The sequence below is a fragment of the Amblyraja radiata genome, chromosome 2 (assembly GCF_010909765.2).
Source record: "Amblyraja radiata isolate CabotCenter1 chromosome 2, sAmbRad1.1.pri, whole genome shotgun sequence".
NCBI lineage: Eukaryota > Metazoa > Chordata > Chondrichthyes > Rajiformes > Rajidae > Amblyraja > Amblyraja radiata.
In genome coordinates this window covers 106,600,351-106,613,097 of record NC_045957.1, presented here as the reverse complement: position 1 = coordinate 106,613,097, position 12,747 = coordinate 106,600,351, and the positions used below count along the sequence as shown (strand labels likewise).

The window sequence follows — 12,747 nt, the reverse complement described above, 5'->3', positions numbered from 1 at the left end:
TAATGACCAACCCCACTCACCCACTCCATGCCCTGAAGGTGATCAAGAGCAGCATCTTCAGTCAGAGGCTGATTGCACCAATGTGCAAAACTGAGAGACATAGGAAGTCCTGTTTACCAGCTGCTATAAGATTATATAATGCGCATAAATAACTGCACTTTTTTTTAAATTAATTGTATTTTAACTTGTATTTTAACTTGTATTTTAACTTGTTAAGTATGGAAGCCATTTGAGGAAATGTGTGATGTTATGTCTGTCTTGAAGCTGTCGTGGCACTGTAATTTCCTGAAAAGGATTATTAAAGGTATAATCAATCAATCAAGATGTGTTTAGAATGCTGGAAGTCTTCCTCATCAAACATGAGCTTGGCTGGGAACGCCTTGTCGGGTTGCGTACAGAAGAGGCACCTTCCATGGTCGGTTGCAGATCCAGCTTCAAAGCCTTTGTGAAGGATGTCGCTCCCCATGTCTCCTTCACCCACTGCATGATACATCACCATGCTTTAGCGATGAAGACTCTCCCTCCTGGTCTTCGAGAAGTGCTTTCAGATGTGTTGAAGATTGTGAACCACATCCGAGAGAGCGCAACAAACTCAAGAATCTGCAAAGCGATGTGTGAAGAAATGGGCGCCAATTTCACTGTTCTGATATTCCACACAGAGGTGCGCTTGCTCTCTCGTAAAGTTCTCAATCGTGTAATTCAACTTCGAGAGGAAATAGCGCTATTCTTGGAGAGAGGGTGTACTGAGAAGGAGAATCAGCTTTATGAAAAGATGCAGGATGAATTGTTCGTGATGAAGGTTGCTTCCTTGGCTGACTTCTTTGCCGAGGTGAATTCCACGAACCTGTCACTTCAAGGAAACATCCCAATGCTACACACAGCTCGTGACAATGTGGCAGCATTCAGGAGGAGGATTCATCTTTATCAGAGAAGAGTCCAGGACGATGACACGACTATCTTTCCTGAGATGACGACTCTCCTGGATGCTACGCCAGATGTTGAATGCCACTTCCATGAGGAGATCTCAACCCACCTTCTGGCAATTAGTGAACTAAACTGTGGAGGCATGAGGATGGTTGATGTTTTGTCTTAAGATCCTGAGATTGCAGAGGGAAGATGGGCAGTGTAAAACGGTGAGAGGAGGAGCCGAGACAGAGGGTGTTAGGTGATAGATGAAAGCTGCTAAGGTAGGGGATTGTGGGCAGATGGATCATAGGTGGAAACTGATAAGGTAAAGAAAAGGACAGATGGGGGCAGGTGGGGGAGGAGAGAGGAAAGGTGGTTGCCAGTTTGTGTCTATTGTTTTCTTGTGCCAATTTGAAGTTGGTGGTGCTAAGGTGGTATCTCTTTACTTGTTGTAGCTTTAGATTTGATGGAAAGATGGTGGTTGTTTCGGGTGCCAACAAATTCCTTTGAAACTCCAAATGTGTCTGTGCCCCCATTATGTCATTGAGGTGTCTGTAATACCACTGGGAGTCTGTGGCCATTCCAAAGGACTGGATCTTCCCAGTCTGCTGCGTTTGTGTTGGGATTACAAAGAGCAAACATCTTGCCCAGGGGTGCCATTAATTTGCAGCTAGAATTCATTGTTGAATTGCAAATCGGTCTTTGTCAGTCTCTGGTCCAATAACTGGTCTATTCAATGCATTCCATTGCAAAGCACCAGATATTTTCGTCACACCATGTTACAGAACTTAAAGTGCTGGAGTAACTCAGCGGGTCAGGCAGCAACTCTGGTGAACATGTTTCAGTGAAATTTCAATTCGAGTCCCTTTAGCACCTGGATCTCCTTGTTTCTCCATGTTACAGAACTAATTCCTTTGTGCAGAATGTGTACGAAATTCAACGGTGCTAAGGATTCTATTTTTCTTTTTGATATCGTCTTTCATTACAGTTTTGTATTTACACACAAATCTATTTAAAAGTCCTTAAAACTCAAACATCTCTAATCCTGAGAAAATTACATTTCTGTGACAGGTGAAGGGATGGCGGAAAAGTATACAAAAGGAAACACTGACGAAATAAACAAAAGTAAAGATGTCCCTTCTGATAAAGCACAGGATGAAGAGAGGTGAGAAACTATATGAAAGATTGTTAAAAAATAGTTGAACTTTGTAGTTATTTTGTTGATGAATATTGTTGTATAATGTATACACTAGTTATGGAATCTGCAGCTTTTTGCAACCATTTGTATTATATGAAAAATTACAATATATTCATTGATTATTTCACTTTATATTGAAACATATTTTCCAACAGAAGTTCGATACTTCAGCCAAGTTATAGTAAGTTACTCCTGAGTTTGCTTATTAAATGCTATTAAATATGCTGAGAGAATGGAGCAGGTGGGCTTGTACACTCTGGAGTTTAGAAGGATGGGAGGGTATCTTATAGAATCAAATAAGATTGTTAAGGGTTTAGACACGCTAGAGGCAGGAAACATGTTCCCGATGTTGGGGGAGTCCAGAAGCAGGGGCCACAGTTTAAGAATAAGGGGTAAGCCATTTAGAACAGAGGCGAGGAAACACTTTTTCTCACAGAGTTGTGAGTCTGTGGAATTCTCTGCCTCAGGTGGAGGCCAGTTCTCTGGATACTTTCAAGAGAGAGCTAGATAAGGCTCTTAAAGATAGCGGAGTCGGGGGATATGGGGAGAAGGCAGGAACTTCTCTGATTGGGGAGGATCAGCCATGATCACATTGAATGGCGGTACTGGCTCGAAGGGCCATATGGCCTACATCTGCACCTATTGTCTGTGGTCTATGGTCTATGGTCTATAACAGTATATCTAAGAAATGCCCAGCCAAGTTGTGAGCATTCATGTCTCCCAAGCGTATCTCGTCTCGCATATATATTAACTTGCATCGTCAAACATTTCTCCAGTCTGCCCCGATCTATTTCTGTAAAATTTGCCATCTCAAAACCAGGATTCAGCACCAATATTTCTGTAGGCTTTTCTCAGCGCATAAATTGATTGAAAGATACAGCATGGAAGCAGGTCCTTTGGCCACCGAGTCCTCGCCAACCATCGATCACCCATTCACACCCCAACGTGACCCCACCACTCGCCACATCTTCCCATCTCCCCCCATGTCTGCCTTCCGCAAAGACCGCTCCCTCCGCAACTCCCTCGTCAATTCTTCCCTTCCCTCCCGCACCACCCCCTCCCCGGGCACTTTCCGTTGCAACCGCAAGAAATGCAACACCTGTCCCTTCACCTCCCCCCTCGACTCCATTCAAGGTCCCAAGCAGTCGTTCCAGGTGTGACAAAGGTTCACCTGTATCTCCTCCAACCTCATCTACTGCATCCGCTGCTCTAGATGTCAGCTTATTTACATCGGTGAGACCAAGCGTAGGTTGGGCGATCGTTTCGCCGAACACCTCCGCTCAGTCCGCAATAACCTACCTGACCTCCCGGTGGCTCAGCACTTCAACTCCCCCTCCCATTCCCAATCCGACCTCTCTGTCCTGGGTCTCCTCCATTGCCAGAGTGAGCAACAGCGGAAATTGGAGGAACAGCACCTCATATTCCGTCTGGGGTCCTTGCGTCCTTATGGCATTAACATTGAATTCTCACAATTTGGCTAGCCCGTGCTGTCTCCTCCCCTTCCTTAACCCTCTAGCTGTCTCCTCCCACCCTCCCATCCGCCCGCCCTCGGGCTCCTCCTCCTCCTCCCTTTTTCCTTCTTTCTTTCCCCACCCCCCATCAGTCTGAAGAAGGGTTTCGGCCCGAAACGTCGCCTATTTCCTTATTAAAACAGCTCCATAGATGCTGTTGCACCCGCTGAGTTTCCCCAGCAATTTTGTGTACCTACCTATTCACACTAGTTCTACGTTATCCTATTTTCGCATCCACTTCTTACATGCTAGGGGTAATTTACAGAGGTCAATAAACCTACAAACCTGTGCATCTTTGAGATTATTGGAGGAAACGAGCACTCGGAGGAAACCCATGTGGTTACATGAAGAACATGCAAACTCCACACAGACAGTACTTGAGGTCAGGATTAAACCTGAGGTCGCTGGCGATGTGAAGCAGCAGCTCTACCAGATCCGTCATTGTGAGGCCATGTTAGATTAAATCTAATTGTTTTGTGAGCACTGTTGAAAATAATGCCATTAAGATGAAATTATTTAAAAACAATCAAAAAATTAATTCTTAATTTTTTTTAATGGATTTGATTTTAAATAAACATTTTTGATATTGAGAAAAGCATGTTTTAACTGGTTTTAGGAATTTTTAAACTAATGAAATATTTAGAGAAATAAAAGGCAGGATCTGATTATTATATCTTATAAACTTGCAGCAAAACTAAGGACGAGAAAGGAAAAAAGATTGAACAGGTCAGCCCACTGTCATTGGTAAGGCTCATTTTCTTGATTTCTAAAAAGTAACTGGCAATTATCTATATTACTAAATGTAAAGTATTTTAAGATCTAATTTGCTAATAGTTTCGTGTGAAAACTTTCTTTGTGAAATGCGTGCTTAAATATACTAAAACATAATTTATATGTAAAAGACTAAATGATGCCGTCTTTAACCATGCATAGTTATTCCCATATCATCAGGTGTGTGAAACATAGAACATAGAAAAATAGGTACTGGAGTAGGCCATTCGGCCCTTCGAGAGCCATTCAATATGATCATGGCTGATCATCTAAAATCAGTATCCCGTTCCTGCTTTTTCCCCATATCCCTTGATTCCTTTAGCCGTAAGAGCTAAATCTAATTCTCTCTTAAACATCCAATGAATTGGCCTCCACTGCCTTCTGTGTGTTGCCCTTGCAATAGAGTTCCACATATTTGGCTAAAAGAGGCACACTTTTTTGTTTTTGATAACTTGTTTTTTTTAGCGACATGATTCCTGAACTTATTGTTTGTTTCTTTGCCTTATTTTCACTATACATTTCCTGTTTGTTATAACCCATGCTTCTAAAAACAAACGATGCAACGTTGAAGAAAATATACCCTGCAGATTCTGCTACAAAACAGAAAATACTGGAAGACCTCATGAGGTCAGACAGCTTTTGTGTAAATGTGGGAAATGTTTAATGTTCGCCTGTATCAGGAAAGAGAACAATTCCACCCTCTGACTAAATAAATTCCTCCTCATCTTTCCTGAAGTAACGTCCTTTACTTCTGAGGCTGTGATCTCTAGTCCTAGACCAGTGGTTCTTAACCTGGGGGTCGTTTTGGGTTTTTCCGGGGGTCATGAAGGGGTTGTAAACAACATCAATTTGTTGAAGAAGTGTTTAAGAAGGAACTGTAGATGCTGGAAAATCGAAGGTACACAAAAATGCTGGAGAAACTCAGCGGGTGCAGCAGCATCTATGCAGCGAAGGAAATAGGCAACGTTTCGGCCCGAAACCCTTCTTCAGACTGACGAAGGGTTTCAGCCCAAAACGTTGCCTATTTAGGTGCTGCTGCACCCGCTGAGTTTCTCCAGCATTGTTGTGTACCATCAATTTGTTGAGCCCATTTTAAGGAACCTAACAAAGGTAAATACCACACACAGTATTTTGTTCGCGTATGTGCGTACGTATACACATGGCCTATGAAAGAGGGGGTGCAGGTGGTACATTGTACCCGGGTCCGGGATCCAAAAGGAGGGGGCCGGGAATGTCCTGAAATCTCAGAAAATGTTTGCATATATTTTGTGAAGACTAGCATTCACATTTTGTGTGAACCTACATAGTTTTGTATATCGTAATTCATAGAAATTGGGATCCATAATAAAGTGGGGAATTTTAACTGGTGGGTGTGTGGTCAGGGTAACCTGATTAAAAGAGGGGGAAGGGGAAGGCCCATCACTACTGAAGGGTCTTCCCTGTAGGGGGGGGGGGGGAGCACTAGGACCCATTAGAGCCAGACCACGTGCTGTCTGCATGGTGGAGGTTGTGGGCCTCGCCCTGCGCCTGGAACTCTGGTGAGGTGACTGCTCTGGCCCGCTGGTGGCCGGTGGAGAGGGAAGGGTCGCTGATGGAGGCTGTGGGGAGCTGGAGTAGAGATACGGGCAGCAGCATCGGTGGCTTTCTGAAGATAGTGAAGGTCGGCGACAGTGGCTGCGGTGGCCCCACCCGGGGAGGTGGTGAGAGTCGGCAGTTGCCGCTATTTCAGTGGTCCAGGCCTGGGTTTGGGTGTGGGTGTGTGTGGGTGAGTGAGTGTGTGTAGGTGAGGGGTGTGCGTGTGTCTGGGTGAGTGAGTGAGTGGGTGTGTGTGAGTGGGTGTGGGTGTGTGTGGGTGGGTGTATGTGAGTGGGTGAGTGAGTGTGTGTCTGAGTGTGTGTGTTAGAGGGAGGGTGAATTTTGTAAATGCAGTTAAAACCATTGGATCTGTTGAACCTGTCAACAAAGTATAGACTTGGTGACCTGTTACCAAATGTTTGTTTTAGCTTAAGAATACTATTAACAATTCCAGCAACAGTAGCTTCTGCAGAGAGGTCATTTAGCAAACTCAAGTTGATTAAGAATTATTTAGGTCTACAATGTCTCAGGAACGTCTTGTGGATTTGACCAGGCTAAGTATTCATAGAAACATAGAAAAACATAGAAAATAGGTGCAGGAGGAGGCCATTCGGCCCTTCAAGCCAGCACCGCCATTCATTGTGATCATGGCTGTTAGTCCCCTATCAATAACCCGTGCCTGCCTTCTCCCCATATCCCTTGACTCCCCTAGCCCCTGGAGCTCTAACTCTCTCTTTCATCCATCCAGTAACTTGGCCTCCACTGTGGCAGGGAATTCCATAAATTCACAACTCTCTGGGTGAAAAAGTTTTTTCTCACCTCAGTCTTAAATGACCTCCCCTTTATTCTAAGACGGTGGCCCCTGGTTCTGGACTCGCCCAACATTGGGGACATTTTTCCTGCATTTTCAAAGTCAAAGTCAGTTTTATTTGTCACATACACCCGAAGGTGCAGTGAAATGTATTTGCCAGCAGCGATTCACTTAAAAAGAACACACAATACACAATAAAATTGTCTATTGAAACCAGACCCAGTCTATTCAATATCGGCAACATCCTTGTGAATCTATTCTCCATCATCTTTAGCTTAATCATATCATTCCTGTAGTATGGTAAACAGAACTTCATCAGATGAACTCCATCACATGTACTCAACAGTGACATATTCAGCATTTATGTACAATTGTAAGATGACATCCCAACTCTTGTACTCATTGATTCAGTCTATGAAAGCAACATGGCACACTCCTTCACCACCATTCCTTCAGGGTGATCTGGCCAATTGGATGCATAACTGGTTTGGTGGTAGGAAGCAAAGTATGACAGTGGAGGTTGCTTGTCACTAGTTGTGTTGACATTATCAAAAATGTATCATTTCATACTAGTCTGAGTTAAATTACATCTGTTAATCCCTTTCACACTTTTCCAGTTAATTATGCCCTTGGAAGACGTTCTTCACTGTCGATTATATGACCAATTTTAGTGTCATCTGCAAATCTCCAAACAATGCTACCTACATTATCATCCAAATCATTAATATATATGTGTAGGAAGGAACTGCAGATGTTGGTTTAAACAGAAGATAGACACAAAAAGCTGGGGTAACACAGTGGGCCAGGCAGCATCTCTGGAGAGAAGGAATGGGTGATGTTTTGGGTTGAGACCTTCAGCCTGGTTAGGAATAAGGGAAACGAGAGATATGACAAATATAGACAAATATGTGATGAGATAGACCAATTAATAAATAAAAAAAGTAACAATGATAAAGGAAACAGGCCATTGCTAGCTGTTTGTGGGGTGAAAACGAGAAGCTACTGTGATGTGGGTGGGGGAGGGATAGAGAGAGAGAGAGAGGGAATGCCGGGGCTACCTGAAGTGAGAGAAATCAATATTCATACCACTGGGCTGTAAGCTGTCCAAGCAAAATATGAGATGCTGTTGCTCCAATTGGCGTTTAGCCTCACTGACAATGGAGGAGACTAAGGACAGAAAGGTCAGTGCAGGAATGGGAAGGAGAAGTGTCTGGCAATTGGGAGATCAGGTAGGTTTAGGGGGGCTGAGCGAAGGTGTTCCACGAAACGATTACCCAGTCTACATGGAGAGAGGGGAAACCCCGTTCCCTCAAGAATGAGGACATCTCGGATGTCATGGTACGGAACATCTTATCTTGGGCGCAGATGCAATGTAGACGGAGGATTTGGGAGTAGGGGATAGAGTTTGCAGGAAGTAGGGTGGGAAGAATTGTAGTTGAGATAGTTGTGGGAGTCAGCCAGTTTGTAGTAGATGCCAGTCAATAATCTATTTCCTGTGATGGAGTCTATGAGATCAAAAAAGGACAGGGAGGTGTCAGAGATGGTCCAAGTAAATTTGAGTGCAGGATAAAAATTGGTGGTGAAGTTGATGGAAGTCCATGAGTTCTATATGGGTGCAGGAGGTAGCACTGATGCAGTCATCCATGTAATGGGCAGGAAATGGTGTTGGGTAGACTGATGGAACTGAAGGCTGATAAATCCCCAGGGCCATGATGGTCTGCATCCCAGGGTATTTAAGGAAGGGGCTCTAGAAATAGTGGATGCATTGGTGATCATTTTCCAATGTTCTACAGATTCATGATCAGTTCCTGTGGATTGGAGGGTAGCAAATGTTATTCCGTTCTTTAAGAAAGGCGGCAGAGAGAAAACGGAATTAGAGACCAGTTAGCCTGACATCGGTGGTGGGGAAGATGCTGGAGCCAATTATAAAAGACGAAATAGCGGCACATTTGGACAGCAGTAGCAGGATCGGTCTGAATCAGCATGGATTTGCGATGGGGAAATCATGCTTGACTAATCTTCAGGAATTTTTTGAGGATATATCCAAGATAATGGACAAGGGAGAACCAGTGGATGTAGTGTACCTGGACTTTCAGAAAGCATTTGATTAGGTCCCACATAGGAGATAAGTGGGCAAAATTAGACCACATGGTATTGGGGGTAGGGTCCTGCCATGGATAGAAAATTGATTGGCAGACAGGAAACAAAGGGTAAGGATTAACAGGTCCCTTACAGAATGACAGACAGTGACTAGTGGGGTACCGTAAGGCTCGGTGCTGCGACCATAGCTATTTACAATGTATATTAATGATTTGCACGAAGGGATTAAAAGTAACATTAGCAAATTTGCAGACGACACAAAGCTGGGTGGCAGTGTGAACTGTGAGGAGGATGCTATGAGGATGCAGGGTGACTTGGACAGCTTGGGTGAGTGGGCAGATGCAGTTTAATGTGGATAAATGTGAGGTTATCCACTTTGGTGGCAAAAACAAGAAGGCACATTATTATCTGGTGTCAAGTTGGGGAAAGGGGAACTACAACGGGATCTGGGGGTCCTCGTTCATCATTCACTGATAGTAAGCATGCAAGTACAGCAGGCAGTGAAGAAAGCAAAGGGCATGTTGGCCTTCATAACATGAGGAATTGAGAATAGGAGCAAAGAAGTCCTCCTGCAGCTGTACAGGGCACTGGTGAGACCACACCTGGAGTATTGTGTGTAGTTTTGGTCTCCAAATTTGAGGAAGGACATTCTTGCTATTGAGGGAGTGCAGCGTAGGTTCACAAGGTTAATTCCTGGTATGGCGGGACAGTATTATGTTGATAGATTGGAGCGGCTGGGCCTTTATACTCTGAAATTTAGGATGAGAGGGAATCTTATTGAAACATATAAGATTATTAAGGGTTTGAGCACGCTAGAGGTAGGAAATGTTCCCAACTATTGGGGTAATCCAGAACCAGGCACCTTAGTTTAAGAATATGGGGTGAGTCATTTAGAATGGAGATGAGGAAAAACCTTTTCACACAGGGAGTTGTGAGTATGTGGAAGCCGGTGGAGGCCGGTTCTCTGGATGTTTTCAAGAGTTAGATAGAGCTCTTAGGGATAGCGGAGTTCAGGGATATGGAGAGAAGGTAGGAACGGGGTACTGATTGTGGATGATCAGCTATGATCACATTGAATGGTGGTGCTGGCTCAAAGGGCTGAATGGCCTACTCCTGCACCTATTGTCTATAGGGAACAGGGCCTGTGTACGCCTGGAACAGGGATCGTTCAACGTACCCTACAAAGAGGTGTTGAGGGTGAAGACCAGCTCCGCTAGTGCAGAGTGTTAGTAGAGGGAAATTGGGTTGTTCTGCTGAACCATCTCTCCACACCTCTCCAGTTATTCCAGCTTTTTGTGTCTATCATTAATATGGATGACAGACAACAGAGGACTCGGCAATAATCCCTGTGGCACGCCACTGAATACATTTCAACCCCATATCTGACAAACAACCTCCACTATCAAACTTTGCTTTCTACCACCAAGCCAGTTATGCATCCAATAAGCTAGAACACCCTGGATCCCATGTGTTCTAACCTTCTAGACGAGCCTGCCATGGGGGTAAATAAATCCTGCCTCCCAAAATCTCTTCATTCAACTTTCCTACTGCTGATGTAAAGCTCATAGGTCTGCAGGTCTTTGAATTTTCCATGCTGCCCTCCTTAAAGAAAGGCACAACATTAATTATCCTCCAGCCTGCTGGTTCTCACCTGTGGCTAACAAAGATACAACATTCTCTGACAGGCCATAAGCAATCTCCTCCCTTGCTTCCCACTACCTTCTAGGACACACATGGATTTTTTGCACCTTTGCATGCTTTTAAAAATAAAATAATCTGGCTGCTGTTATTGCTTTCCCCTGAGAAATTAGTTTTGCAAATAAAATTGCGTGATTGGTCATTGCTTGTGAAAAAATGCATTATTGAGGCTCCCTCCCTTTTAAGATATGTTAAAGATTAACCTAAATGATAAAGCAGGCAACATATTCATACTGACTCATAGAAAGCAAGTGTGTATTATCAAAAATGAGCAAAAACAGGAGCTGGGTGTGGACAGGTTAATAAAAATGCGGGGTTAGAAATGGAGGGAGATGTGGAAAGAGAGCGAGAGCAATGCTTAGATCTGCTGGTGGTAAACTATTTGCATCTGTGACTGCAGTTAACACAATCCATAACCACCCCCTCTCCCCAGGGGCAGTGGCAGTGTTGGATCACAGATCAAAGCACTTGTTTGCTGCGTGTTGCCAGTGCATGGCTCAGCTGCTTCATGCGCAGGTCGCATGTCCTTCCTGTTTTTGCGGAACTCAGTACCGCTCGGTGTAGAGATGACGTAGCTCCGAGGGTACAGGTTTCCTCTTGCAATACGGCCACGTTGCCACTCGGTTGGTTTGGCATGAAACCACACCTGTTGTTGTTCCAGGCGCGGCAGCGGCTTGGGGCTTGCCTTCTCATTGAAGTATGCTGCCTGTTTTTCTTGCCGGACGGCCAGTTGCGGTCCCATGGGAGGGACATGATGAGGCAGTAAGAGTGATAGAGGCAATGGCAATTTGCTTCTTAACAGTCTACTGTTCAGTAACTGTGAGGGAGCATAGCCGCCTGTCCCATCAAGGGCGGTGTTGCGGTATTCAAGGATGGCGTACATCGGGTCACGGCCACTGCATTTGGCTTTCCTCATAATACTTTTTATAATTTGCACACAGCGCTCTATCTGCCCGTTGCTCTGTGGATATATGGGACTTGCGGTGACATGGGCAAATTCCCAGTCATCCTGGAACCTACGAAACTCATCACAGACAAATTGTCTCGCGTTGTCTGTCATCACCGAGTCAGGAATGCCATTCCGGGCAAACATGCCCGTCATCTCACGTATCACTGAATGTGACGTCATGTCTGTCAGTTGCGCTATTTCTGGGTACTTGGAGTAATAATCTACTACATGCAAATGTCAACTCCATCTAGATGGAAGATGTCTGTGCCGACCTTAGACCATGGTCTGCTGGGGATGAAGTGTGATTGGAGCGGCTCGCTTGCTTGTGCTTTCCTGGTTGCCTGGCATATCGAGCAAGTTCCCACTGTGTCCTCAATCTGTGCATTCATTCCTGGCCACGCAAATAAATTGCGGGCTCGTTGTTTAAGTTTCAATACTCCCAGATGTGATTCATGTAGCGCGTTCAGCATCTGCCTCCGCATGCTTTGGGAGACTACGATTCGGTTTTCCCTCAAGACTAATCCATCAACTTCAACCAGCTCGTCATGGCATGTATGAAACGGAGTCAAGTCCGTGGGCAGATCACTAGGCCAACCCTTTCTTATATGCTCGTACAACAGTGTTAGGGTTCGATCTTTCTTTGTTTCAGCTTGGAGGCATGTCAGACATGCAAGGCATGTCTGACATGTGTAGGATGGCTTCTACAGCATGTATCACGTTCGGCAGTGCGGTGTACTCTTCCGCAGGCGTGTTTGCACTGGGCAGCCGGCTCAGGGCATCGGGGACAAACATTTCACGTCCCGGCTTCCACCGCATTTTCAGGTCGTACCGTAGTAGGTGCATTCGCATGCGCTGGAGTCTGGGGCTTAGTTTGTGTAGCGGTTTAGCGAGCAAGCCTACTAATGGCTTGTGGTCAGTAAGGATTACTGTGCATAGACCGACAATGAAGTCATGAAACTTTCTGCATGCGTACAATATGGAGCACAGCTCATTCTCTATATTTGCATAGTTGCACTCGGCCGCGTTCACACGTCGTGATGCGTAGGCAACAGGTCTCTCATCTTGCATCAGCGCTCCAAATCCGCTGTTGGAAGCATCTGTGGCAATCGAAACGGGCGCGTTCACCTCGTACAGTTTGAGTATGGGTGGCGAAGTGAGAAGACATTTCAGCTTGTCTACTGCATGTCTGTGCTGCTGCTCAAAATGCCACGCTATTCCCTTTTCTGTT

General features: G+C 44.9%; 1 protein-coding gene across 1 annotated transcript in view; it reads left to right on the top strand.

Annotated features, from left to right (window-relative positions):
• The first annotated feature begins 1,979 nt into the window (after nt 1-1,979).
• LOC116985242 (ATP-dependent translocase ABCB1-like) overlaps nt 1,980-12,747 on the top strand; it is a 172,758-nt gene continuing 161,990 nt past the window's right edge. Inside the window, exons 1-2 of the mRNA XM_033039890.1 lie at nt 1,980-2,071; nt 4,305-4,359. Of these exons, the coding sequence (XP_032895781.1) occupies nt 1,986-2,071; nt 4,305-4,359 (141 nt within the window). The 5' untranslated portion in view covers nt 1,980-1,985. The remainder of the gene's footprint in view (nt 2,072-4,304; nt 4,360-12,747) is intronic.